Source organism: Lissotriton vulgaris, chromosome 11 (genome assembly GCF_964263255.1).
Source record: "Lissotriton vulgaris chromosome 11, aLisVul1.2, whole genome shotgun sequence".
Classification (NCBI taxonomy): domain Eukaryota; kingdom Metazoa; phylum Chordata; class Amphibia; order Caudata; family Salamandridae; genus Lissotriton; species Lissotriton vulgaris.
The window spans coordinates 141,553,008-141,578,074 of NC_141699.1; the positions used below are offsets into that span (position 1 = coordinate 141,553,008).

The following is a 25,067-nucleotide window of genomic DNA, read 5'->3' on the forward strand; positions in this document are numbered from 1 at the left end:
ACTCAGTTAGATCTAGCTTTTTCCAATTTCTCATAAAAATTGGAGGGCGAGCAGAGCCTGGCGAATTAAGTTGTTTAAGAGTAATACTAAAAAGCGTTAAAAAATGGTCCGACCAACAAATAGGGTCTGTTTTCAACCATTTTAGCTCCTGTACATTGGAAATAATGGGGTCTAACAGATGCCCAGCTTTGTGAGTGGGACCCTCATTTCGTAGAGACATATTCAGAGTATTAAAGTCCTCCAACAGGTTAACAGCTATGCTATTAGATGTCATCCAAATGAAGATTTATATCCCCCAATAGAAGATAAGTACAGGGAGTGCCATTTAATCACACACCGGGATATTCTGACTCCCAAAAGAGGAGCCTCTGCCTATCATTAAAAGGCAAGGTAAGGCTCTAGAGAAGGCATGCGACTCTCTTGGCTGGGACTCCCTGTTCAGCATCTAAACTATTTTTTGCTTTGGTCCCCGCACCATTAAAGTGGTCCGACAGATATATTCTGCCCTTGCGGTCAGGGTCTGCTCCTTGGTCCGATCTCTGGGGAGTTTTCGGTAAGGAATAGTTCCAGACAAGGCTGCCCCTTCTCTGCCCTCCTTTTCACATTGGCAATGGAGACCCTGAAGGCCAAGTTTGAAGGATGTACTTCACTCATGATTTATTAAATCCAGGCGAAGGAGCTCTGTATTTTGTATGACCCTGAAGGCCAATGCACATCTTCGTGGAAAGGACTAGGTTATCCACTTACCAGGCAGGACTCATGCAATTTCACTATATGCTGATAAAGTCCTGTTTCATCTTAAAGACATATGCTCCAATCAATCCACGATCGCCCACATCTTGGCTACAAATGGAGCACTTTTGGGCTTGTTTAAGTCCATTGGAATAAATTCTGCCTTTTCCCCCATACCCAATGCTGCCCAGGCTCAGCTGGACCTTGGCAAAGGGTCAGTGAGATGGAAAACTAGCTCATTCGGATACCGGGGCATTCTGATACTCCATACCGACAAAGATCTCCTAGAAGGTAACCTTATCCCAGCAGTGGCATTCATTCAGACACAGGCAGCCTTTTGGAGACCCCCCCCCGCTTATCAGTAATTGGCTGCATCGCTGTCTTGAAGATGGTGATGCTTCAGCAGCTTCTTCACTATTTTGCTACTCTCCCATTAATTCCCCATCAGAAATTCTTCCGGGACTTGATACATTACTTGGAGACCTTGTCTTGCACAACAGCAGCTGCCAAGTAGCCTTATCCCAATTACAGCTTCCCAGGAACATAGTGGACTGGATTCTCCGAACTTAGAGTTCTTTATTCTGGCAGCTCAGCTGCAATGGCTATCCAACCACTTTCTAAAAGACTCTTGTGTTCTTTTCCCCCCCTGGATCAAACCTCTATCTTGGCCCTGACTGCTCTGGGAGATCACCCTGTGAGGAATCATCCCTGCTTGCTTCAAGTGGCTCCAAAATACCGGACCAGAAACTTCAGGCTCACTATGAGCCTCCCTCCTTATGCCCCTACTGTAGCCATGCTAGGCCTACCCAAAAGGCCGAGTCCCCTAGCCAGGCATAATCTTCGGCCCTGGGACCAGATCAGACTTTCCACCATGAGAGAACTATTCCATGGTGGCAATCTCTTGGAACAATATGGCTGTGGTTCTTATGGTCCATTCACTGAGATATATTGCGTGCTGGATGACTCAAACCTGCCATCCACAACCTTATACATTCTTTACATACCCTGGGGAATGGCAGATGACTTGTTCCATCGTTAATTAAGGCAGTGGTCACTCATGCACAAATCTCTGTACATTACTTTCAGGAGACCAGAGAGGCCAAATTTGGCAGGGCCGTACAAAATGGGGAATGGATGAGAGCCCTGGAGTACCCCTCAGACCATTTCCCGCAAAGCACATCTAAAGCTCATACAGTTCTATCTCCTACACAGGGACTACCTCTTCTCCAAAAGACTAAAGAATCTTCCCAGGCGCCCAGGACACTTGTGCCCAGTGTGCCAATCCTGCTGCGGAACCTCAGACATGTAATATTGGACTACGCGCCCCTACGTTCATACTATGCTAAGTTGTCGCAGACACTGGCCTACTTACCGGTCTAAAGGCATCGATCTCCTGTGAGGCTGTGGCACTCAGCATCTATAAATGACCTAAGAACCACAATGCAACTGTCTGCTTCCTGGACCGGTCTCATCCATGTGAAGCGCACAAAAATAGAAACATCCATCACCACTTACTGGTGCGGCCTGGCGACAGATGCTAAGGTTATGGGTACGGGCCGTGACTTTACACAGAGGAGGCCAAGGGCCTTTGCCGACATCCAGTTACTCCGATTTGGACCGGTTCCTGTTGGATTTTGTGGACCTTCAGGCTGAGAGCACTTTTTCACCATGCATCCTCTGCCCCCTCTCAGATGACTGTCCCTCCTTCCACGAAATTCAATATCAGTGTCTATGTACGCTGTTATTACCCCTCCCCCACCTATCCGTCACAGTATACCAGGCTAGAGAGACTATCTTATAATGCCCGTATCTTCATGCTGTACCCCGCTGGATTATCAAACTCAGCTTCTGGTCTCTACCACAGAGATGCCCCCCTCACCCGAAATTGTGGCCCTCGCTACCTAGTTCTTCAGTGCTCCTCCTCGATATTAAGTACCCTTAGCCCTTCACCTGCAGGGGGATCCTTAGCCCTCTGCCCCCATAGTAACCCTCAGCATCATCCCCCTTTTCCAGTTTGTTCAATTTCTTTTTTCACCTATGTATGAAAAAGTTTATTGTCATGTATGTAATGGTAGACGTCTTTCCTGTGGTGGTGTTAGTAATGTTCGTCACAAGACGAATCAACAACCACTTATGAGGGAATAAATATTGAATGTATGACCTAACCCATACTTGTGGATGCTCATTTGTTTCACGTGTTTGTCCTTCTTCCAGCTCCAGAAGTCACATTGCTTGTCAAATGTTGAGTTATTGCTGCTAACACTAAACTCAATAGAAAGGTTAAAAAAAGTTTTGCAAGGCAAGCACTAAGAGAGGTCTCTCATCCAATACGGTGCAAAACAGGGTCCGATATTCAATTATTTCTGATTGGTAGCAGAAAAAGGTAAAAAGTGGTGGTCCTGATGCAGAGGAAGAATCCCGGCGAGGATTACTATTGTAAAAAATACGATATGAACTGCTACACATCTTCGGAGTGGGACATTGTTGGACAATAAGTAAACTGCTGTCTTGGGATGGTATCTATTCAGTCAAAGAACGTTTATACATCAGAATGCAGTTCTACAAGGCAAAGAAACACTTAAGTGGGAATGAGCGGTCTTTTCTTGTAAAACAAATTGATTACATCTCAATTAGCTGCACCACAGCCTCTGGGTTGTTTATCTTCAACTACATGTAACGCCATTGTAGGGAAACTGGAAACTTGAGATTTAAGACATATGAAAGCTTTTCTGGTATTTTGCTCCATTTGGTCCCATATCTTAAATGATTTAATTCGTTTTAAGACTGCATGAAAAGAAGAGTTTAGCCGTAATATGTAGCAGAGTTATACGAGACCGTTATGGGATGCCTTGAATGACTTTGGTAGGATTTAGATTTGAAGATGGACCCACTCACATCTTTGCTTCCTTAAATAGTCTTTCAACTGGGTCTCTCAGTAGTAATTTCTCAAGAGAAAAAGACAATATGTGAAGTGGATTTGCAGTACTAGGAACAGTGTATGGTAAACAACAGATTGTGAGCCTGTTGGGCCAGAGAGTGAGCCGAAGGCATGACATGGAGAAACCACATGCTAAAGTGGGCTCTAGCAGAAGAACAGCACACATTAGAATCATAAAGAAAGATGAGGGCGGCTAATTGCCTTGCAAACTATGCAGAAATGTTGAGGAGCTGACTGACCCTCCATATGCTAGACCGGCGTTAATAAGACATAAGGGTTCAATTGCACAGAACTAACCAATGGGAAGTGATGAGTAGGATAGAAGAGTTAATACAACTCAATGCCTGCACCTCCGAAGGGGAGGAGGGTAGTGGGGGCATGGATTTAGCTTACTTGGTTGGGACGAACAGGCTTAATGGAAGAAGACGAGGACACAGGCAGACAAATCAGTAACACGCTTACTGCAGAAGTTGAACACAATTGTGAGTAAGCATCACAATAGTTGACTTGGGGTTTTTAATTCCGTGGTATCATTTGACGCACAGTGTGTAACAGTCTGAGACGTTGCTGCAAACGTACTATTTTGAGATGTATATAATGTACAGCTCGTTAAAACAAACACATGATTTAAAAAAACAATAGCCTTTCAAATTCAGCACATGATTTGTGAAGGAACCGGCAGTCTTGGTTTCTGTGACTTCCAGCCCCTCAGCAGCGAGTGCAGAATGCCTCCAAACACGGTGTGTACCAGCTCAGAGCATGCTCATGGGAGCATGCACAAGCCTGTCTCTATGACAAAGATACCTCAGCAAACAACACAGACTGCCTCCCTGGTACTATGGTCAGAGAAGTATCCACCAGGAGTGGTCCCTGTGACCTGCAGTCTCTCAGCAGGCAGTACAGATAGCTCCCAGCTTGTTGTGTACCTGCTCAGAACTGTTCAGCGTCTCCTGGATCCGCGTCAGCTCGGCCACCTTGGACTCCAGGTCTCGTTTCAGCTGCTCCAATTGAAAACTCTGATCCTCTAGCTGTGCAATCAGACAAACACAATGGATGAAAAGGAAAATCAAACAGGAATGAATATGATAAAAGACAATGCAGGAGAATACTGGAAAAACAGCAGCCCTTTAAAATTCTGAAGATGGTATTTAGCAGCACTGCAGCCATGTGAAACATGAGAGAGATGAGCATTGGATGTCTGCTTTGATGAGTGGTACGAAGCTCATCTTTCTTAGGTGATTACGGTAGATGTTCAATGAATGTTTTGATGCATTCAATAACGAATAGGGAGCATATTGCTTGTTGAATGCTTAGCTCAACCGAACCCCTCGACAAATGATGACTGACTGTTTTGATGAGTTGGCCTCCCCCGCCTATTTTGAATGAATAATGTGAATTAGCATTTGGTGCATGAACCTTGTTAAGAGAATGAGAGACAGACGAAACATGAACATTATGATGATCGCACACATGAACAAGACGGGTGTTGGGCACATATTTGGAACACTGAAAGCCCAAATCGGTTTTACATAGAGAGTCGGATGGAGGAGGCAAGAATGTTTTGCTGTATATTTTAATATAAATAAAAAAAAAATCTGCTTTGGGTTGCACGCCCCCCCTCACCCACTCTGTATTGTATCCAAAATGAATGACTGACAAAACACAACAGCAAAGCCCTATGCACGATTTGTAGCTATTTGGATACATTTGTACTTGAACTAGCAGAATGTGATGCATCTCTTGCTACCAAATAGGAGAAAATGATTCCGAAGTTCAGTCAACTAGAGCATAGCAATTAGGTATACCATGGATCATGGTTCAATTCAGAAACTGTGGCGACTGCTACACCCCTTCTATGAAGAGACACCTCGCGGGAGTGACTGATGCGTACACAAATGTGTCATCGGTATGATATCTCTTTGCTAGGACCCTACCAGTGGTCAAGTTGGCGACAGTTAAGAGTAGTTCCAACAGTTCATGGTGCTGGTGTTCTGCAGGTAGGAAAGTCCATTTCCACTGCCCCTCTTACTATAAACTTGCAATCTGAATGTGGGAACGGGTCTAACTTCATTTGCCTATGAGCATCCTCAAAGTTAACACTAAATCGTTAATGAACAGTTTACGTGTCTAAGGAACACTCTTTGGCTTTGATGGTTGTGTATCCAAGCACATGTTAAAAACATGGAACATGTGCGTCCCTGAGCTATAGTGGAGTCCGCATGTTTCAACCTGGGTAAATTATACTGCTTGGGTATGCTGACAGATTCTTCACAACCTAAACACCCGTTTATATATACATAGGGACAACGCAAGTCCATGGGTACTAGCTTTGTCCATGTACACAAAAGCAAACTCTAGGATTTCTTCATGTAGTCATTGAAGGCTTTACGCAAGAGCTTAAATCAAACATGTTTTCCTTTTCTAGATAGATTACTCCAAATTTATGAATCTCTTGTAGGGAATGGAGACTGATCTTGTAAAAACCCAAGTTAATCTAATAACATACATGTACAATGTCAGCTCTTTTCTATATTCAGTCCTTCGCCACTCCATTATGATGCAGAGAGCCATTCGAATGTGTCAATTGTATGATCCTGTTTGGAAGTATGCAAACAACCACTTCATTTCCACAAATAGGCTCTATTCACCACCTGATCCTTATAAATCTGGCGCCATCAATGCAAAAACAGGGAACAATGCCTAACTGGACTCTCGATGCAGGTTAAGTAAGATAAGATAAGTAAGATAAGATAAGCATTTGCTGAGATTAGTAAGCATCCATGGCTGCCCTAGGACAGTAGCAAGCATGGGGCAACCAAATTAAGACCCATTCTCCGAGCATTATTTTTTTTATACAAACATGAGTGGATGTTTAATTTGTTAAAAACACTTTTTAACGGGGGGCGTGGCTTGGACGTCGATGCACGACAAAGACCCCGAGCGGTCCAACAAAGTACATATATGGATGTCTAAATATCCCGAGAACAGAACGGTGTGATAGCAGTGGGAAGACCGGCACCTCAAGAGTGGGAAAACTGAAGGAAGCAAAGTGGCACTGTGAGAGAAGACTAAACAAGATGGCGACCCCCCGCTAACCAGAGGAATGAAACAGCAGCAGCAATTGTCCAGACAAGCGCGAAGACGTGAAGGTGAGAGTGAAACACAAGCAAGCTAAGCGCATGACCCGGCACCCACCCTCACCCCCTGATACGAGCGGAATTCAGCCCGCCAACAACAAGACTGGTAGCAATAAAAGGGGGGAGAAAGAGACAGAAACAGAAAGCGAAACCGAGCGCCTGGGGCCGCCATATTCAGCCCGAGCTTGTGCCACACCCATACCATCGCAACACGCCACAAGAGACAACACGCACGGAAGGGGGCAAACGTACAGAGCCATAAGCAGCAGACCTTGGGAGCGCCGACACACCGTGCAAATCTAGGCACAAGGACACATACGGCACATTCCCTCGTGAGCGCGCGACAGACCAAAACTAAGCGGAAGCACCACGCATCCACTGGGGGCGGCCATTTTGCGACCAGGGAAGGAAACAGAACAAAATCCCCTGGCAGATACGCAAAAACAACCGAATACCGAAGGCAAATAGAGCGTGAATCTGCTGTAAGAGCACAAGCCGGAGGTGCCTAAGAGAATAGTAGACGCGCCAGCCTGCAGAGATAATCTAAACCGAAACACGCTAACAAAAAGGCAAGGTTGGGCAGAACCCCACAACGGCACAAGCTCGATTGGAACAGCTTGGAAGCACTCAATAGAGGAGCACAGGCTAAGGCAACTAACCACATAGCCGAGACACTGCCTCAATCCAATCCCACTATCGCAAATCGACCTGGAACCACTCGCTGGAGTCACATGAACACGGCTGCACCCTACTGCCTGGCTACCCTCAAGGCTCAAACTAAGGGGGTGATCCCTACCCCTAAAACACCGCAAACCCAACATAGAGGCGCATAAGCAGGAGGAGCTGGCGGGAGCAAAGACCAGAACCAGGTGCATTCGAGAGCCCAGCAGGTTTCGCCTTGAAGCTCTGGGCCCCACAGGGAAAAGAGCGGAAACATCCAACTTGCACAAAGAAAGCCGCCTACACGTCTATCTGGTCAGTAGAGGAGTCCAAGGTATGGCAAGCCAAGAAAGTAAAGCCAGCAATGAACCCAAGAAGAGGAAAGACTCGCCGGACTCACCTGCAAAAACCAAGACAGACCTCAAAAATGAAGTCACGCTGGAGACGCTGCTAAAAAAGATAAATGAAGGGAACGAGTTTGCCAAAGCGACTAAGCAAACCATAGACAACATGCAATTGGAACTAGCCGGGATCAGAGCAGACCAAAGAAAGACAAACAGCAGGATTGATGCGGCGGAGAAAAGGATCAGTGACATTGAAGATGCTTGATCCAAGGCTCACAGACACCTGGCAGGCGTCTCCAAAAAATCAACCGTCATGGAAAAACAACTAGCGGAGCAGGAAGATCGCCTCAGAAGAAACATAAGACTCCTGGGAGTCCCGGAAGGGGCGGAAGACAAACCCGGATACTGCGCGGCACTAGTGGAGGAGCTGATACCTGAGATCACGGGTATCCGGTTCAACAGACAGTTCGAAGTGGACAAAGCCTACAGGGTGCCGGCTTTCAAACCTAAACAAGGCCAAGGACCTAGGCCCATCATACTCAAACCATTAAGAGTCAACCACACTGAGGCAATCTTCGCAACGGCAAGGAAAGGCCAGAACCTCACATGGAATGGGAATAAGCTTATAATAATACAAGACTACTCCAAACATACTGTGGACATCAGGAAAGGATTCCTAGCCCTCAGAGACAGGCTTCACAAAAGCAACATATCATTCACCTTTGCTGGGCCTGCTAAATTGAGGATCACAGACAGATGGCGCACACAAACATTTGACGATCCAAACGACCTGAAGAAATACCTACAAGGACCACCGACGGAAGAAATGGACGCTCAAAACACCAGGCCGGGGAAGAGAAGAGCTTCCACAGGACGCAATGAGGGAGCCAGCGGAACAAACAACTGAACAAAACAAGACCGAACATTAAGCTCACGAACTATGCAACCGATCTAACTCAAAAAGACCACAACTACCTCGAACACTTCTACCTCAACCACAGTGCGGTACTGAACTTGATGAGGCTGCTAAAGCGTATATCCTTTTTAAAAATGCTTTTCTCTTTTGAGTTAGACAACATAGCTCAGTGCAATCGATGCAATCTCAGGATGGAGGGGGGGAGGAACGTCGATGTCGCACGTTCGACAGACGGAACACGGAAGGCGGGGGGAGGAGTGGGAGGGGGGCAGGGCAGGGGGGGCTCAAGGGAAGTACAGTTTCTCAATCTTTCTACCTATCCTACTATCTCTTCTTCGGCCTCATTCTACGAGGCGTCACAATACACCCTAGGCAGAGAGGGCAGGGAACAAAGTCGGGAGGAGGGTTCGACCAGGCAGTCGCAAAATCAAACACAGCGAAGGCAAAACGCAAGACAGAAGACTGAGTCACACGATACCACAATCTATCGAAATATAGGCGCAGCAGACGGGTTAAGATGACAACATTAGGGCACACACAATGCTATGCAGAACTAAAAATCGTATCACTTAATGTCAAGGGACTGAACCACCCAGTCAAACGCAGGAAAGTGATCGACTATCTTACAAAACTCAAAAGCGACATATGTGTCCAAGAGATGAAACTCTCAGCGGAAGATGCATCACGACAGAGCGAACTGGATAGCGGACCATGCATGCTCGCCCGCTATACACAAAAAGAGGGGAGTAATCACCCTAGTAAACAAGAAATCTAGACTAAAAATCCAAGAAACCTATACTGACGAGGATGGTAGACTACTGATAACCACCCTAAGGAGGGAAAATGAGACGATACACGTAGCGAACATCTATGGCCCCAACATGCATGACAAAGGATTCTGGGAGGGGGTGGAGAAGAGACTAGAGAACGTCCCACAACATGAACTCGTAGTGGTCGCTAGGGATTTTAATCAAGTTATGGATGATACTATCGACAGACACTCACCCAAACCATGCCCAAGTAACCAAACACCGAACACGCTAAAAAATCTGTGCGGCAAACTTCAACTTAGAGACCCCTGGAGAATACACCATCCAGACACAAGGGACGACACCTTCTACTCCCACCCACACAACTCATACAGCAGGATAGATTACATCCTTATATCAGCAGACCACACACACCGTGATGTGGGACGCGCTAAAGGCTACACTGAGAGGGAGCTTCACAAGCATCAAGGCCAGAATGAACAAAGAAAGAAACAAAAAAATAGCTAAACTCGAAAAGCAGATAACTTGAGAAAGGGCACATAGCAAATCTCAAAGACCGCAACACACTGACAGAGCTATCGAAAAAGAAGTACAAACTGAATAGAATCCTTAGCGAAAGGGCAGGGGCATGGATCAACAAATATAAAGCCATCAACTTATGCACGGCAAACAAAGCAGGCAAGGCACTAGCCGCCTACCTCAAAAGTAAACAGAGACAGTACGCAGTAGCAGCGATAACCGACAACAACTCTAAATCACAGACCGCTAACAAAGAGATCCTAGAGGTCTTCAGGAAATTTTATGAGGAACTCTACAAGACTGACACCAACCTCAGGCAAGACGGGGGGTCCAACCTCCTAGACAAACTAGAGTTGCCATGCCTCACAGCAGACCACAGGATGGCATTAGAAAGCAATATCACTGCGCCAGAAATAGAGAAGGCAGTAGCATCACTTAAAGAAAACAAAGCACCAGGTCCAGATGGCTACACAACCACCATCTACAAGCGCTTCCTACATCTCCTAAAACCCACAATGGTTAAGGTTTTCACACACTGCAGCCAAAACGGCGGCATGACACAGTAAATGTCTGAGAAAAATATATTAGTGATTCTCAAAGACGGCAAAGACACCCAATACCCAGCAAACTACCGGCCCATTTCATTAATAAATGTGGACTGTAAGATCTACGCGAAGGTACTAGCGATGAGACTAAACACATACCTACCAAGCATAATCCACACATCACAGGTTGGATACATAAAGAGTAGGTTATCCAATAACAACACTAGACTTCTATGCCACCTAATTGACAGCGCATCCTAAACAACCAACCCGGCAGTAATGATAGCCTTGAACGCCGAGAAGGCTTTTGATAGAGTATCCTGGCCCTTCCTAGATAATTGCATGAAGAAATTTGGCCTAGGCGATCAATATAGGAAGATGGTAATGGTACTATACAATGAACCGAAAGCCAGGGTAGTAGTAAACGGAACCACATCGAACCCACTCAAACTGGGTAGAGGTACAAGACAAGGGTGCCCACTTTCACCAGCCCTCTTCCTTTTGGCCATAGAACCGCTACTAGCCATGATTAGGGCTAACACACACATAAGGGGAATCCCAATACACGAGTCAGCGGTCAAGCTGGCTGCCTACGCAGACGACGTATTGATCATAACAGAGGAGCCAGACACATCCATAGCAGCATTAATGTCTACCATTGAGGAATATGCACAAGTCTCAGGTTACAAGCTTAACAAAGACAAGTCAGAATGCAAGCCATTGAACATCCATACCGCGAAAACATCCCTAGGCAATTCAGGGCTGACGTGGCAAACAAAATTTCTAAAATACCTTGGTCTGTATTTCGGAAGGGACCTAAAGTCTACCCTAGACCACAATTAAAGCAGACTCCTTAAGAAGGTGAAAGACCGCATAGATACTTGGTCTCCCAAGTTCATTAGCTGGTGGGGAAGAATAGAATCGGTGAAAATGATGTTAACACCCATAGTCAACTACACGCTCGGCATGCTACCACTGACACCGATGAACGAGTTCCACAAACAAATAGACAAGTCGCTCAACAACTTCATATGGAGGGGCAAAAAGCCCAGAATAAGCCTCCAGAAGCTTAGACTAAGCAAGAACTTGGGCGGCCTGAATCTCACCAATTTTAAAATATTCCACACTGCTTGCCTAGCCAGACAGGGTATCCACTGGGTGGCCCAGAGCCAAGAATATCAGCCTGCATTGCTGTCCGTGGAGAGAGCAATGATAGGAGGCCTGGACCCAATAGCAATGATGACTGCTAACAAACACCCCCAAGCCAATAACACGATCCTGAAGAACACTAAGACAGCCAGCACTACTCAGGGTAGATAAAAAGCTAGAACACAGCATCAGAAACACTGAATGGATCTCCCTATGGCATAACACGAAGCTCAAACACAGAGACAGAACACTAGACATGAAGGAATGGTATAAACAAGGGGTCTCAACACCACAACAACTAATGAAACAAGGTCAACCCCTCACTTTCGACTCACTCAAAAACCAATACAACCTCCCAGGCGTAGAATTCTACGCATTCCTAAAACTAAAAGCTGTAATTACCAGAGCAAATCTCAGCAGAACACCCCCATCCATCCTGGAGTACATGTCAAATCTAAACAAGCTAGGACACCAAACAGCCCACCTCTACAAGCTACTTAGCGCCAACACATCAAGTCTGAACAGTAAAACCCTTGAACCCCTGGAAAGGGACATGGGCAGAAACCTCAACGAAAGGGAGAAGTCAACCATATGGCAATCCGCAACTAGAAATAAGATAACCCCACACCTTGCCCAGACGAAATACTGGTTGCTGCACAAGGCGTTCTGGACTCCAGCTCGCCTTGCCGCTGCCGGTATCAGGGAAGATGACAGATGCTGGAACTGCCACAAGGAGAAAGGTGACCTAGAGCACCTAATCCTACACTGCTCCAAAGTAAGAGTGTTCTGGAGTAGAATCAGGCAATTCATATCAGACGTGACAGGCCAACCACTGCAAGGCAGCATCAATGAAATCATCGCGTCAGCAATAGCCCCAAGCCCCCAAGCAAACGACAAAGATCTGACAGACCTCCTCCTAACAGCAGCCGTGAAAATTATACTCACGAACTGGAAGGACACCAGGAAAGCCACCTTTAAAGGCTGGATAAACTGGGTCACCTTGCTAAGAGGAGCAGACAACATAACCTTACACCACTCACCATGCCACCACTCCGGGGGGGGGAAATGTGGAATGCACTGGACGAGCACTTGATCACCTTCAAACCCCCGTAAACCCCCAGGCCCCAATAGCGGGAACCAGCAAACTACCCCACCCACCATATAATCGCCACCTTAAATCCTTCGAAGAGTTCCAATCCAAGGTCTTGTTACACAAATCCCAGTTCATCCACTATCAACAACTACAACATGCTTTCCATTCCCTACTGGCCTTCTTTACAGACATTTCTGGCTGAATTTAGCACGCTAAAGGCAAAGCTCCTAATGGGTTCCATGGGTAAGGGGGGCATCTTCCAGGTCTATAAAACTCTTGTCATCAACTCCCCGACCTCCCTGAACATGGGTAACAAGGCTGGTCCTCCTTGACCAATCAGACTGGAGAGATACCGGCCTGTCTCCTAGAACACTGGTCATTCCATTCTCAGAACTCAAAAACCTCCACAGGGCGTATGTCACGCCTAAAAGACTGACAACAAACTAGCGGCGGCGCCTGCACTTATTGTCCGGAGGTGAAGGATCACTTCTTTCACGTAGTGTGGGAATGCACCCCCCAGAAGACAGTATTGGCAAAAAATATTTGCATTGCTCACCCGGGTACTTGGGGAACCAGTGGACCGTTCCCAAGGAATTGCTTTATTGGGTATTGTTGACGACTTTGGGGGATCACTTGGAGATGGTATCCTACTAGGTATTGAGACGGTGCATGTCAAAAGCTGAAATCCTCCATCTTTGGCAAGCGGCGATGGTATGGAGTGCCAAACTTGAAGAAACTGTCTACCTACCCAGAGGCTGTCCTCAGAAATACGAATAGTTATGGGAGAAATGGTGGGCATACTATGGTCTGCATTGAATTAGAATTGTATTCCTTTTATATGCTTGATTAATAAAAAATATTTAAAGTCTTTTAAAAACCAAGAGCACAGAGCACTCTATTACAACATCAAAATATTTTAGAAAACAATACAATATAAAAGATGCAGTAATAAAAGAACAACAACAAAGCAACTATTTTACCCCTTTTGGTGCAATGGCACCGTTCCTTCATCTAGGCTATAGGAACAAGAATCTTATGCAAATTCTTCTCAGAAACAACTGCTCTAACATCCTACTATTCAATGGGTGTAAAAAATGCTGATAGTGCAGTGTGCATCTTACTGGCCTCTCGATTAGACCTGCCTTGTTCCCACCCATAATAGATTTTAGTTAAATTTCCCTTATTTATGACGTTTCCCAATGAAATAAAAAAAATAAAAGGTTTAGGGCAGCGTCCAATATACCCGTCTGAGCATAATACCACCAATGCTTAACCTAGGCTGGAACAATAAAATAATATCTAATGTTTTTTTCTTAGTAATAGCAACGCTGACAGCTTTCAGTTCAATACAAATAAAGTGCTTTAGTGCGTTACGTCTGGATGAAGCCATTCAATAGCAATAAAATGTTCTTGTTCTGGTATCCACCTGGCGCAGCCCATTGGATATTTCATCAACTGTGGGTTTGTGTATTTTTCTGGTGACGTGCTGTGCCTAGCAAGAACCTTATGATATTTGCGGTATAGAATGATCTTGCGCCTAGTCTCTTCCTCAAGTGGGGGTCAGCAGTCAGATTCTTAAAGTGCTTTGTGCATTGTGCTAATCTCCCAGGTTCTGCCTTCCCTGCGTCAATGGTGAAGCCGGTACAGATTCCTTAATTTCAGCCTTTGCCGTTCCTATTCAAGAGCAGATGCCTTTTTCTCTACCTTCAGAAGCTATTTTACCACTACACAGCACTTGCGGGTTATAACCAGCAACTTCCGCCACTAGGCATGACCTTATACCCACTGAATTTCCTTTGTAAAATTGCTGTCGGTCTTTCAGAGTAGCTTTACACAGACACAGCACATGGACAGTATCTTCAGTCCCCTGAGCACAAAGCCTACAGTTTTTAGTATATGTGCTGCCGAAGCCAGCACAAGCCTACAGGTTTTACAAGATTTGCAATGGGTTTTTATTAATCAAGCAAATAAATAAAATTCAATACCCTGGAATGGTCTGTACTGAGAAACCACTGGCATATTTCTCTGTATGCTGTTAACTGTCGATTGTGTGGCTAACGCAATTTAAAATGAATACAATTTGGATATCAAAACACATCAGGAGTCCAGACACCACCTCAGGCTGAACCCCGACTGGGTACAAATTAGTGAGGTTCCAAGGTAGGAGGCTAATTTTTATAATGGAGCTAATTGTAATTTTTAAGTGAGAGTTAACAATTGTTTTTGAAACAGTTGGTACAGCACAAATTGCTCACGATTCATTGGTAGCACTAAAAAAAATGTAAGAGTTTCTTTTGGTTTGTCCCCTCAAGGGGCAGAGATGTTCGGGAAAATTCAAGTATCCATGGAGACATTCCCTATAAATATCAAAGAGTCCTGAGGTCTTGAAGAATCTACCAACATATCCCAGCTGTGAAACACACGGATGCCACTATAAACACAGATCTGCTCAGGCACCATATCTTTAAGATGTTCCAGCCTATCCATTTATTCAAGAAAACAGCCTTTCCTAGATAGGAACTGAATTGAACCATGCTCCATGACAAGCCCAATGGCTATGATTTAGGTGACAGACCTTAACACGTTCCTCTAGTTAGGTAGTGAGAGACACATTGCCTTCTGTTTCGTCAACTAAAAATTATTTTCAAAAAGGTCCCAACAGTGCCTTCGGCTATGCAATGATGCTGCTGTTATTACAGGTATTATACAGGTAGTATAGTCCAATCCACCCTGAACTCCGTCAAAAAAACGAAAGACAGATGTTTGGATAAGTATTTGGATTAGTGGGGGTAAGCTGATGCTGGCATAATACTTGCACAAATGAATACATGAATGAGAGCCACATGGTGGATCAGTGTTTGGATGATTGCAGAGCTTTCTTAAATGAATAAGATAATGTGGGTGAATGGTTTGATGAATAAATAGATGTATTAAGAACAGATAAAAAAATTGACTGATGAATCAGCACCGGAATACTCTTTCGATGGACACAGGACTAGTTAATGGATGCGGACAAATGTTTTGAAGGTTAGAAGAGGAATTATCTCAGAGCGTTCATTAGATCTTTGCTGTTAGGTGACTCGAACGCGATGTGTTGGCATGACAGAACAAAACAAAAAGAGGCTTTTCTCTCTCCCTTTTGAGGGATCTCACTGGACTTCCTCCAATGACCAGGCTCGGAACCCACCTTCATTTCAGATTCCCGCTTCACTTGGTCCATTTGGAGAGCCAGCTGCTCCTTGATACGAGCCACCTCCTCCTGGTGTTGCTGGGTCACCGTTAGCTGCTTCGATGTATCAGCATTCTATGGTAAAGGCAAACAAAAGGATTCAATAAAGTAAAACGCGTAGTAGTTCAGAAAATAAATTCAACTTAAAGCACATCCATTCTGTAAGAGGATAAGCAGAAGTGAATAACTTTTTCCACTTGCAGCCACACACAAGAGTATTACGTTGACCCCTTAAAGTTAGGGAAGGTAACATTTTAGGAATATTTGTAAGGCTGAATCGAAATGTCGACAGGATGGCATGTGTCACTGTGTAAAAGGGCCAGCCAAGTGCAATGTACAAGGATAATTTACTGCACTTCAAAGAAAACCATCTAATGCTACATCATTGAGGCATGAGACCGAATCGTTGAGGCTTGTAAATATAGCATGGAGGGATTGGATACACATTGACAATCATCGCAAGCCTCAACATTGTTGTCAGAGAGCAGCACAGAAGCACGGTATCCACCCACTCCAGATCTAAACCAAAATATGACCACCACAACAATATGATCTAAACCAAAATATGATCACCACAACAATATGATATGATCTAAACCAAAATATGACCACCACAACAATATGATCTAAACCAAAATATGACCACCACAACAATATGATTTTCAGTCCCATCCTGGCACAGAGCTAATGAGAATGGCTATTAATGACCCACTAGAGAAAAGTGGTGCCTTTCACTCTCTTCTGCCCTCTCCGCCGCCATGGATACTCGAATGTTGATGCTTCCTACTGCATTTAAATCTCAGAGTCTACAACTTTGCTTTCCTCATTAGGTTATTAAACCGCGCAACGCAAACTAGCCGACTACCTCGCATCCTTTTTTCTGGGTATTGTATCCATAAAAGTATGTTATTTCACTTTATCCACAATTATGGTGAGATGGGCATCAGTGTGAAGGGAATGAGTGATACTGTGATAATAATGCATGCCTCAATGATCATACAAGAAAGCCAGAGCGCTATCAGCATTCAACCTTTACTGAAAAATTACAATCACACATGTATATGTTCATATATATAATAGAACATATTCAGAAGTGCAGAGTATAATATGATGCTACCATTGTTGAGTGAGGCAGAGGCCATCACAACAGGTAAAGCCCCGAGTGGGTCCTGATGCCCCTCCCTCAACAATGGTAAAAAATAACACATTACACGCTGGGCATCTATCTGCAAGTACAGTTTATAGCAAGCTGTTTCTTTCATGTGTGGCAGATGTAAACAATGGCAAGTAACCATGTGAAGACAACACCGGGTTAAATGCGGCTAGTGAGATAAAACAAGTGAGGCCTCTGTTTTCTTTCGTAATGTTATTGTAGAATGGAATCCGTTCGCCATTAAGCATGGTTTTCTTAATTTATTTCCACCACACTCTGGCAGTGGCGGCTCGTCCATTGGGGGCGTTGGGACGTTGCCCCACTAATGCCAGGGCCCAAAATTCTTGTTCTACTTCCCCGACGCTATCAGACTCCTGGAATTAGTGTCGGAGAAGTAGAACGAGACGAGAGACGCTGGGGTGGAGGCGGGGCTCTGGCAGCACTCAGGGAGTTGAGTGACAGGCCAGCAGCGCTGCGCACTAGAGACAGTTACAGTCCCTGCAATAGTGCACACAGCGCATGTTCATTTTTGGGCTGATCATTTTCATGGTCAGCCCGAACATGCGCATTCTAGGCTGCACGTAAGGAGACCGAGGGTTTGATGCCGCAGCCCCCCGGTCTCCTAATGGGCAGGAAGTATCCCTGCCCTTCTACCAATCCTGGCAACACTGCTGAACAGCGTAAGAGAGGGGTTGGCACTGACTGTAGTGACGTCGCCGCTGTTCCTGTTTGTGCCTCCTGGTCCGGTGTCCCACGCTCTTCAAGGGTCCTGCAGTGGAGGAGGCGCGGACCGGTAGGTTTTCTCTTATTTTATTGTAATCTTCCCCACCGCGCGATTTGCCCCAATCCCCCGATCCCCCCCGCGAGTATGTATGTTAAATAATAATAGCGCCGTAAGTTACTGAGGCATGGCGGTACAACACACCTCAAGCCTCTCCCGTGAAAGCGGCGTAGGTTACTGTGGCATGGCGGTACACAGTGCTCATGGAGGGAACACAACCGGCGGCGAAGTCCTTGCTGATGGAAATTACTGGAACTTATAAAACAGGGCCTCGGACAGGCATTGTGTTTTAGCAGCCTTGAATAAATGAAACTTGAGATGAGTTTGTGATACGGGGACTTGGAAAGGGTAAAGTTTTCTAGTACCTCATAAATCATTTTATGAATGAGCATTTCCAAGGCGGAAGTTATTTTTACTTTTAGGATGCCTTAAGGGACATTAGAAAAGACCCATTATGTTCAAACTTTATTTTCTCTGAACAAATCAATTTGGGATATGTCCGTGATACTTTATAAGTGTCTTTGGTTTTCAATTGAAGTTCTTATTTTTCGAGGAAGTACGAAATATTTAATCTGGAAAAGAACTGATGAGGATTTCCTCATCACGGCGTGGAGTCCAGTGAAAGACAGCTGCTAAGGTGAAAAACTGATCACGTCCTTTCGCAGTATAACTTAATTCGGAGTGCCTTTCGCAGTATACGTGCATTCACTCCTAGTTAACTCTCAAGAAGAACGTGGGGGATTCAATGAAAAAGCCGTCTAAATAAGAAATCAACGTTCAGAGTAGTACTTACCGAGACAGCTCGACTTTTAAAGATATGTTAGTCTTTTCCGATCTAATTTGCGCCTGTTATACTAAAATTATACAACTTCCGTGCTTCACATCATGGTATTGTTTTCTTCCACTCACGCTAAAACTAATTGTTTCTTTAATTCTGCATTTCATTTAAGAATGTGTTTTATTGGACTTAATGATTAGGGGATTTTTGGGCTACTGAACATTGTGATTTCCAAGCAACATTTTAGAATTTTTGCGGGTTTTTCAACCCAAGTTTAAAACCCTTCACAGCTTACACCTAGACAAACCAGACACACGGATTGTACTGCTGCCTTTTGTACTGGTACCCGGAAGCGGCTTCTTGTGATTTGTATCCGTCACACCAAGGGTATTGATTTCTGCAAGCTGGTGTGCTGAGATCAGAGTCTGTGTTTCCACATCTGCCTCGAACATTTTAACCTCACCAGAGCAGTCATGATTCTTTAACTTAAAAGCAACACTTCATAATAGGCAGGCTGGCTGCCTTATGAGGGTATTTAACAAATGTCTTGTTCCAGGGTCTGTGAAATATTTCTAATGTATTGACAAGGTTTTTTGCTGTGCTCATATAAAGTAAGTGTGCTATTTGCAATGCTAACAAGTTGTACATCAACACCATCCCAGTTCCCCATTGATGCAAGGTGTGGTCCTGATACAATCACATAATGTTTAATATTTGCCATTGTTTGTGGAGTGATTTGGTATTACCCTGTAGCAGAGAATGGGCAGGAAATAGTCAGATTTAAGGGGTTGTACCTGTATTGACTGTTTAACAGTGCAACATTTTATAAAACGTGCAGTATGCTGATGGAAAAGTAATGGTAGCATTTATTTAAACATATTTTAATGCCTCATACCCCTAACTACTTCCTGGCTTTTAGAATGCAGCGTGTTGTTTCAGAGGTACAAGCTTGAACATTTGAGAAGGAAGGGGGGAGGAGGCTGAGTGTCACAATGTTACGCCTCACCACTTTCAAATGTCACCAGCCGCCACTGCACTCTGGTGAAAGGTCCATGAACCTGTGTTTATTACACTTGTTTTAAAGAATGTGCTTTGTTGAACCACATTAGATTTCAGTGGCATATCCTAGAATAGTTGGTTTGGGGGTTGTTTGAATGCTCTCATACCCACGGTTCTTAACTTTGTTGAGGTAAGAGAGAGGAAGTCCAATTGGTGCATAATAACAAACTAGTAACAAATAACCTTAGTCCTAATTCAACAGGTTGCTATGTTACTCACTGCAGAATGATGACGCTAGGCAAGATGTTTAAAGATGAGAACCTTGCAGTGGGTTTTGAATAATATTCAGGAAAACAACAGAGCCGCCTTTTAAAGAAATCTCAAGAAGAGACTATTAGAATCCTGCAGTCGGTCAACTGGCTAATCAAAAGGCTCACAGTGAGCACTCTAATTGGTAATAAAGGTCTGGCTTGCAAACCTCTGCAGCTTTTCATTTACTCATGTTCCACCAGCCAATCAGAAAGTGCTGTGTGTTTTCTTTCTATTTCTGCATGATCCTTCTCCAGGCAATATTTAGGATGGCACAGATTTTTGTCTGTGGGGATTGTTTATGTGATTGAATTATTGCTGCTCCATGCATGCATGTCCCAAAGGGCATAAATAAGCATTCAGAGGCACTGCAGTGAGTCTTTGCTAGGGCACCGGGTGCAGAAGATGAGTGACAGCAAATGATATCATGATAATGCCCTCTAAAACATTCACTAAAACTATGATAGAATTGGACATTTAAACACACAATCTACTGTGAATGTATCAAGCAAGAATCGGATTTCTCTGCAGATGGACTTTCAGTAGATATTACAATGGACGCCTCTCGCATGGCCAATGCAGCACACCACATACCTTCCTTAGGAGGTCAGCGTGGGTTTTTATCAGGTCGCCGTGCTTCTCTTTAAGTTTGGTGTATCGCACTTCTGTTGATTGTGCTTTCTCTGTCAGGAAAAATCAAGAAAACTCAACATTTGAGGATACCACTCTTCCCCCCTCCATCTCACCTCACCAAAAGCAAAAAGTATAAATCCCAAAACACAGTTGCAGATCAAGCGTAAATCGAAACAAGTGCCAATCCTCATGTCAGACAAGAAGATACTTATGTGAATAAGTGCATGCTAGAAGAATCCAAACAAATGCATTGCCTTTTACCAAACAAAGAACTTTTCTGAATGCAATGATAAAGTGGATGTTAAAAAGATTATATCAATTCCCATTAAACTGACCCATCACCCTCCCCACGCCCGACCGTCATTTGGAGCGCAGCAGAAATACAGAGTGGCGAAAATGTGTGGTTACTGGATAAATAAATACTCTAATTTGTAGAGCGCGGCTCATCACCCGTGAGAGTATCCAGGTGCTATCCATAGGCACAGGGAGATTAAGGACCTGATTTGATCTTGGTAGACTGGTTTCTCCGTCACATCGGTCACAGATGTATCATCCGCCAAAATATAAATCTCATTATATCCTATGGGATTTAGATTTCAGCGGACTGGATATTTTTCACCGTTGTGACAGAGGAACAGTCTGTCAACATCTAAATCAGGCCCTATGTGATTTGTCCAGAATCACAGGATGTTGAGCCGACGCCAAGACTCAAACCTGGATCCACAGCTTCAAAGCCGGCAGCACTGGCTGACATTTTATCATTTCTGCTGATGTTCAGCAGCTACTAAAGTACTTCATTGTTACTGTGACCATTATTACAAGCAACACGCTGGTGCTACACAGCACGGGAAACATGCAAAGGTCTTGTCGTTATTGATTTATTATGTTTGTTAGGATCTGTTATGTTTGTTTCTTGTTCTGGTTGTGCTATGGTTTCCACTGCATTGTACCTTCTTAACTGCCAATCTGTAAAGCGCTCGGATACCCATATGTGGTCTTGTTCGCGCTATATAAAACTTTTAAAATAAATAAAAATCCAGAATAAGGCAGTAGTAACCTTTTTTCCAAACCATCCCTATGTTTTGCAATGTAACCTAAATACAGAAGCAGTTCTATGTTGTAATGGAATTACTATTGCATGTATTAATGCTTTATGTAGCCCAACTTTTCAATGTGTTCAAGTCTGCAGACTGCTAGGCCCAAAGTTACACCAAACAGACCCCCCTCCCCAGCTGTGTTCTGATTACCACCACTATCACACTCTAGTGGCGATGGACAACATTACGCCACAAAGCTTTTGGGAGCCTATGGGAGAGTGACCCATGTGTTGGCTGGACTACTGAATGTAACTGAGAGATTTAAACATGCAGGGAAGCGATAAATTGTATTGTTGCCTACTTTCTGCCTCCGTGCAGAGAGCCTGGGTCTTCTCATTCTCAAGCCGCAGTTTCTTCAGGTTCTCCAGCTCATCGCGCAGTTGCTCGTTGTCCACCAGAGCCTTCTGTTTCTGCTTGCGCTGCTCCTCTAGCTCTGCCTCCAGGCTGTTAATTTGGCTCTTTAGTTGCGTGATGTACCTCTGGGCCTGCAGGGAAAGAGTAGAAGAGGTTTGAATCTAGAGGAATGGACAAGCAACAGAGCATATCTATCCAAATCGCAACAAGTCAATTCAAACCTTTGTATGCCTTACATTTCTTCAGTCATTTTCAGGAGTGAAACCGCCATGGCCATCCCAAGTCTTGGAAAACAAAGGCCTATATAGCAAAATGAATATACCCCTAAAATCAACTACTGTAATTTCTTATTTCACGTACTTATTCATTTGTCACCCATGAAGATACCAGATTTTGATCAACTGTAGAATCTCCTCATCATAGGCTAGCTTGTTGTAAGAAGCTTTGTCAGCCTAATTTTAAATTGAACAAATACCTTTAAAAATATCTTCTAGAGGGGTCTAAGTTTGTCAGCACCATATGAGCTGTTGAATCCTCTCCTCTTCCACTGTTACAATTACCACCCGTCATCCACACAAAAGTCCGCTACTACTCAAAATATTTCATTCAATAATTAGTTGGTTGTTTGGTAATTTTGCTAATAAGAGACTTTTACCCTTTTATCAAGTTTTTGGGTCATAAGGGGACCAAGTGAGTTAGAATTTTTTTTTGAGATGTGTAGGAAAGTGGATTATTAAGTGGTGTGGTTAAGGGATCTCGCCATGTAATAATGCCATAATCTTTATTAGGTTAACTTAGGTTTCTAAAATAAAATATTCAACTCAGTCCTGGGTAGCTGTGGCAAAGAGTATTCAGGCTTATTCAGGAGAACCAGAGTAAAGCATTTAGACGTACCACAATAACAGGTAGGAATACATCAAGGTATAAAAAATAAAATGTACTTTAAGCTTAAAAGAGGAACTAAAATGACAAAAATCTATGGAGGAAACCCGCAGATTTGAAATTTTCAAGGTAAATAAAATTACTTTCATTTATTCTTTTAGATGCAATTAATTGTTACAAGAGGTTTGTAGCCAACGGATTGAAATGCCTTTCAGAATTCTCTAGGACTAGCCACAACGGCTTGAGAGCAAGTGATGAGGACCACTCACGTACGGGGGACAGTTACCCCTCACTTTCAGCAGCCTGAGGGTCCGCTGTGCACTTTTCTCTTTTTAACATAGTCCAGCCAAGAAGTGGTCCTCATGCAGGTGATGCAGGATGCTGACGATGCTGATGCTGCAGAGATGTACTCAGTGTTCTTGAGGCCACCCTGGTATCTACGAGCACCAGGGGTCGTCTCTAGGTGGAGTTCCGATGTGCAGGGGGGCGGGAGTCCAATGAAAGTGCAGATGCCACTGGTCAACTGGTCTCCCGAGGTCTTCAGCGGTTGCTTGTAGGTACGTTTTTTCTTCTTGCAGATTGACCAGAGTCCACTTCGACATCCGTCACAGGTTCCACAGACTTGAGGACACCTTGGGCAGGCCAGGTCTCTGCCTCTTAGCAGGCACTTAAGTGTCAAGCAGCAAACAGGTGTTCCTGGGCAGCTGGACTCTGGGAGTGCAGGCTTCTTCCAGCTTGTGTCCCTGGTGCTGAACATTAGGCTAGCCAACTAGTCCCTAGGATGTTGCAAGTGCAGTCTAGTCTTTGCTGAGTCCAGGAAACAGCAGGGCAGACCTTCTGTTTTCCTTCCAGTCCAGTAGTGATATGTGAGGCCTGTGAGTCTGGGGTGCCACTTTTATGTCATATTCTTGTATGTGGAAGGATAGGACCCACTAGCCAATGAAGCAATAGTTCCCACAAGACAACCTTTACCACTTTATATAACTTCCTGGGGGTTTAGCCACCGAACAATCCCAGGGTAACCTCCTCTATCCAAAATCAAGATGTTAGGACCCTTCTGGTGTAGAGCTCTGGGCACACCCCTGTGGTGTACCCAGCATACTGAGCCACCACTCATGGAAAACTGGTTTGGCAACAGGGTTTCCTTCTCTGGAGGAGATGCCAGCCCGTCTGCCTACACAAAGGAGTAGATAGGCAATAGTGTGATGGCCATTTGCTTCACTGAGGTGGTAGTATCTTATCTGTGGCCACTGCCAGGTAGCCCTCCAGCTAAAAGAAGTCACACCTCATCCCACTAACAATGCTCTCAGTTCCCTGTTCCTGGGAGCACTTCAAACTTTCTAGCAGGAGAGGCAGCATGTTGTCTCTGGTGACAACTGCTGCAGATAGATAGGGCAGGATGTTTCAGCAGCAAAGTGGTGACCTTCTAAAGTCACCTTTCAATACAAGGTTAAATTAAACCCAATGTCAGCAATAAATCGGGTTTAATACAATGACTAATTTAATACATTGGAGTAATATCTCTGGTGGTTCCAAGTGGAAGTTAGCACTTAGCTCAGTGGCTAGTGAAAGTCCATGTTAGCCAATGGGATCACATGCCTTGCTATAGTGAAAATTGAAATTTCGTGTCTTCACTGTCAGGGGATGTTAAATGCAAAAGAATATGCCCTTCTTTTCATAAGAAGCACCCTGAACAGTGGGCTACAAAATTCTTCCTTAGAGCTGGCTTATTAATATTAAAAACTGGCAATAGGATGTATTTTGTCATGTAGAGTTGACAGTTTGGATGCTGTCAAACCAGGCTGAAGTGGCAGGCCTAGAAGTCAAGTTTCCTCCTAGTTACTGCAGTGGTGGCACTATTACGTGATGTAGTCCACTAGTGCCATTTAACTTACGAGCTCTGGGTACCTCTTGTATCATATACTAGGGACTTCTAAGTAAGTTAAATGAGCCAATTAGCTATTAGCCAATTACACACATACTTGGGGGTGAGAGGGCCACAGCAGATCCAGTGGGGTCTGGACAGCTGGGCCGAGTGCACTATAGAGT

The 25,067-nt window shown here is 44.4% G+C and overlaps 1 protein-coding gene across 2 annotated transcripts in view; it reads right to left on the minus strand.

Moving 5' to 3' along the window:
- The window catches only part of HIP1R (huntingtin interacting protein 1 related), a 478,743-nt gene that overhangs the window by 155,539 nt on the left and 298,137 nt on the right, over nucleotides 1-25,067 (minus strand). Inside the window, exons 14-17 of one of the 2 annotated variants that reach the window (XM_086942942.1) lie at nucleotides 22,084-22,267; nucleotides 20,647-20,735; nucleotides 15,991-16,107; nucleotides 4,597-4,698 (exon numbers count right to left, since the gene is read on the minus strand). In XM_086942942.1, the coding sequence (XP_086799068.1) occupies nucleotides 4,597-4,698; nucleotides 15,991-16,107; nucleotides 20,647-20,735; nucleotides 22,084-22,267 (492 nt within the window). Of the gene's footprint in view, nucleotides 1-4,596; nucleotides 4,699-15,986; nucleotides 16,108-20,646; nucleotides 20,736-22,083; nucleotides 22,268-25,067 lie in introns of both variants that reach the window. The other variant, XM_086942943.1, reaches the window with a different exon arrangement.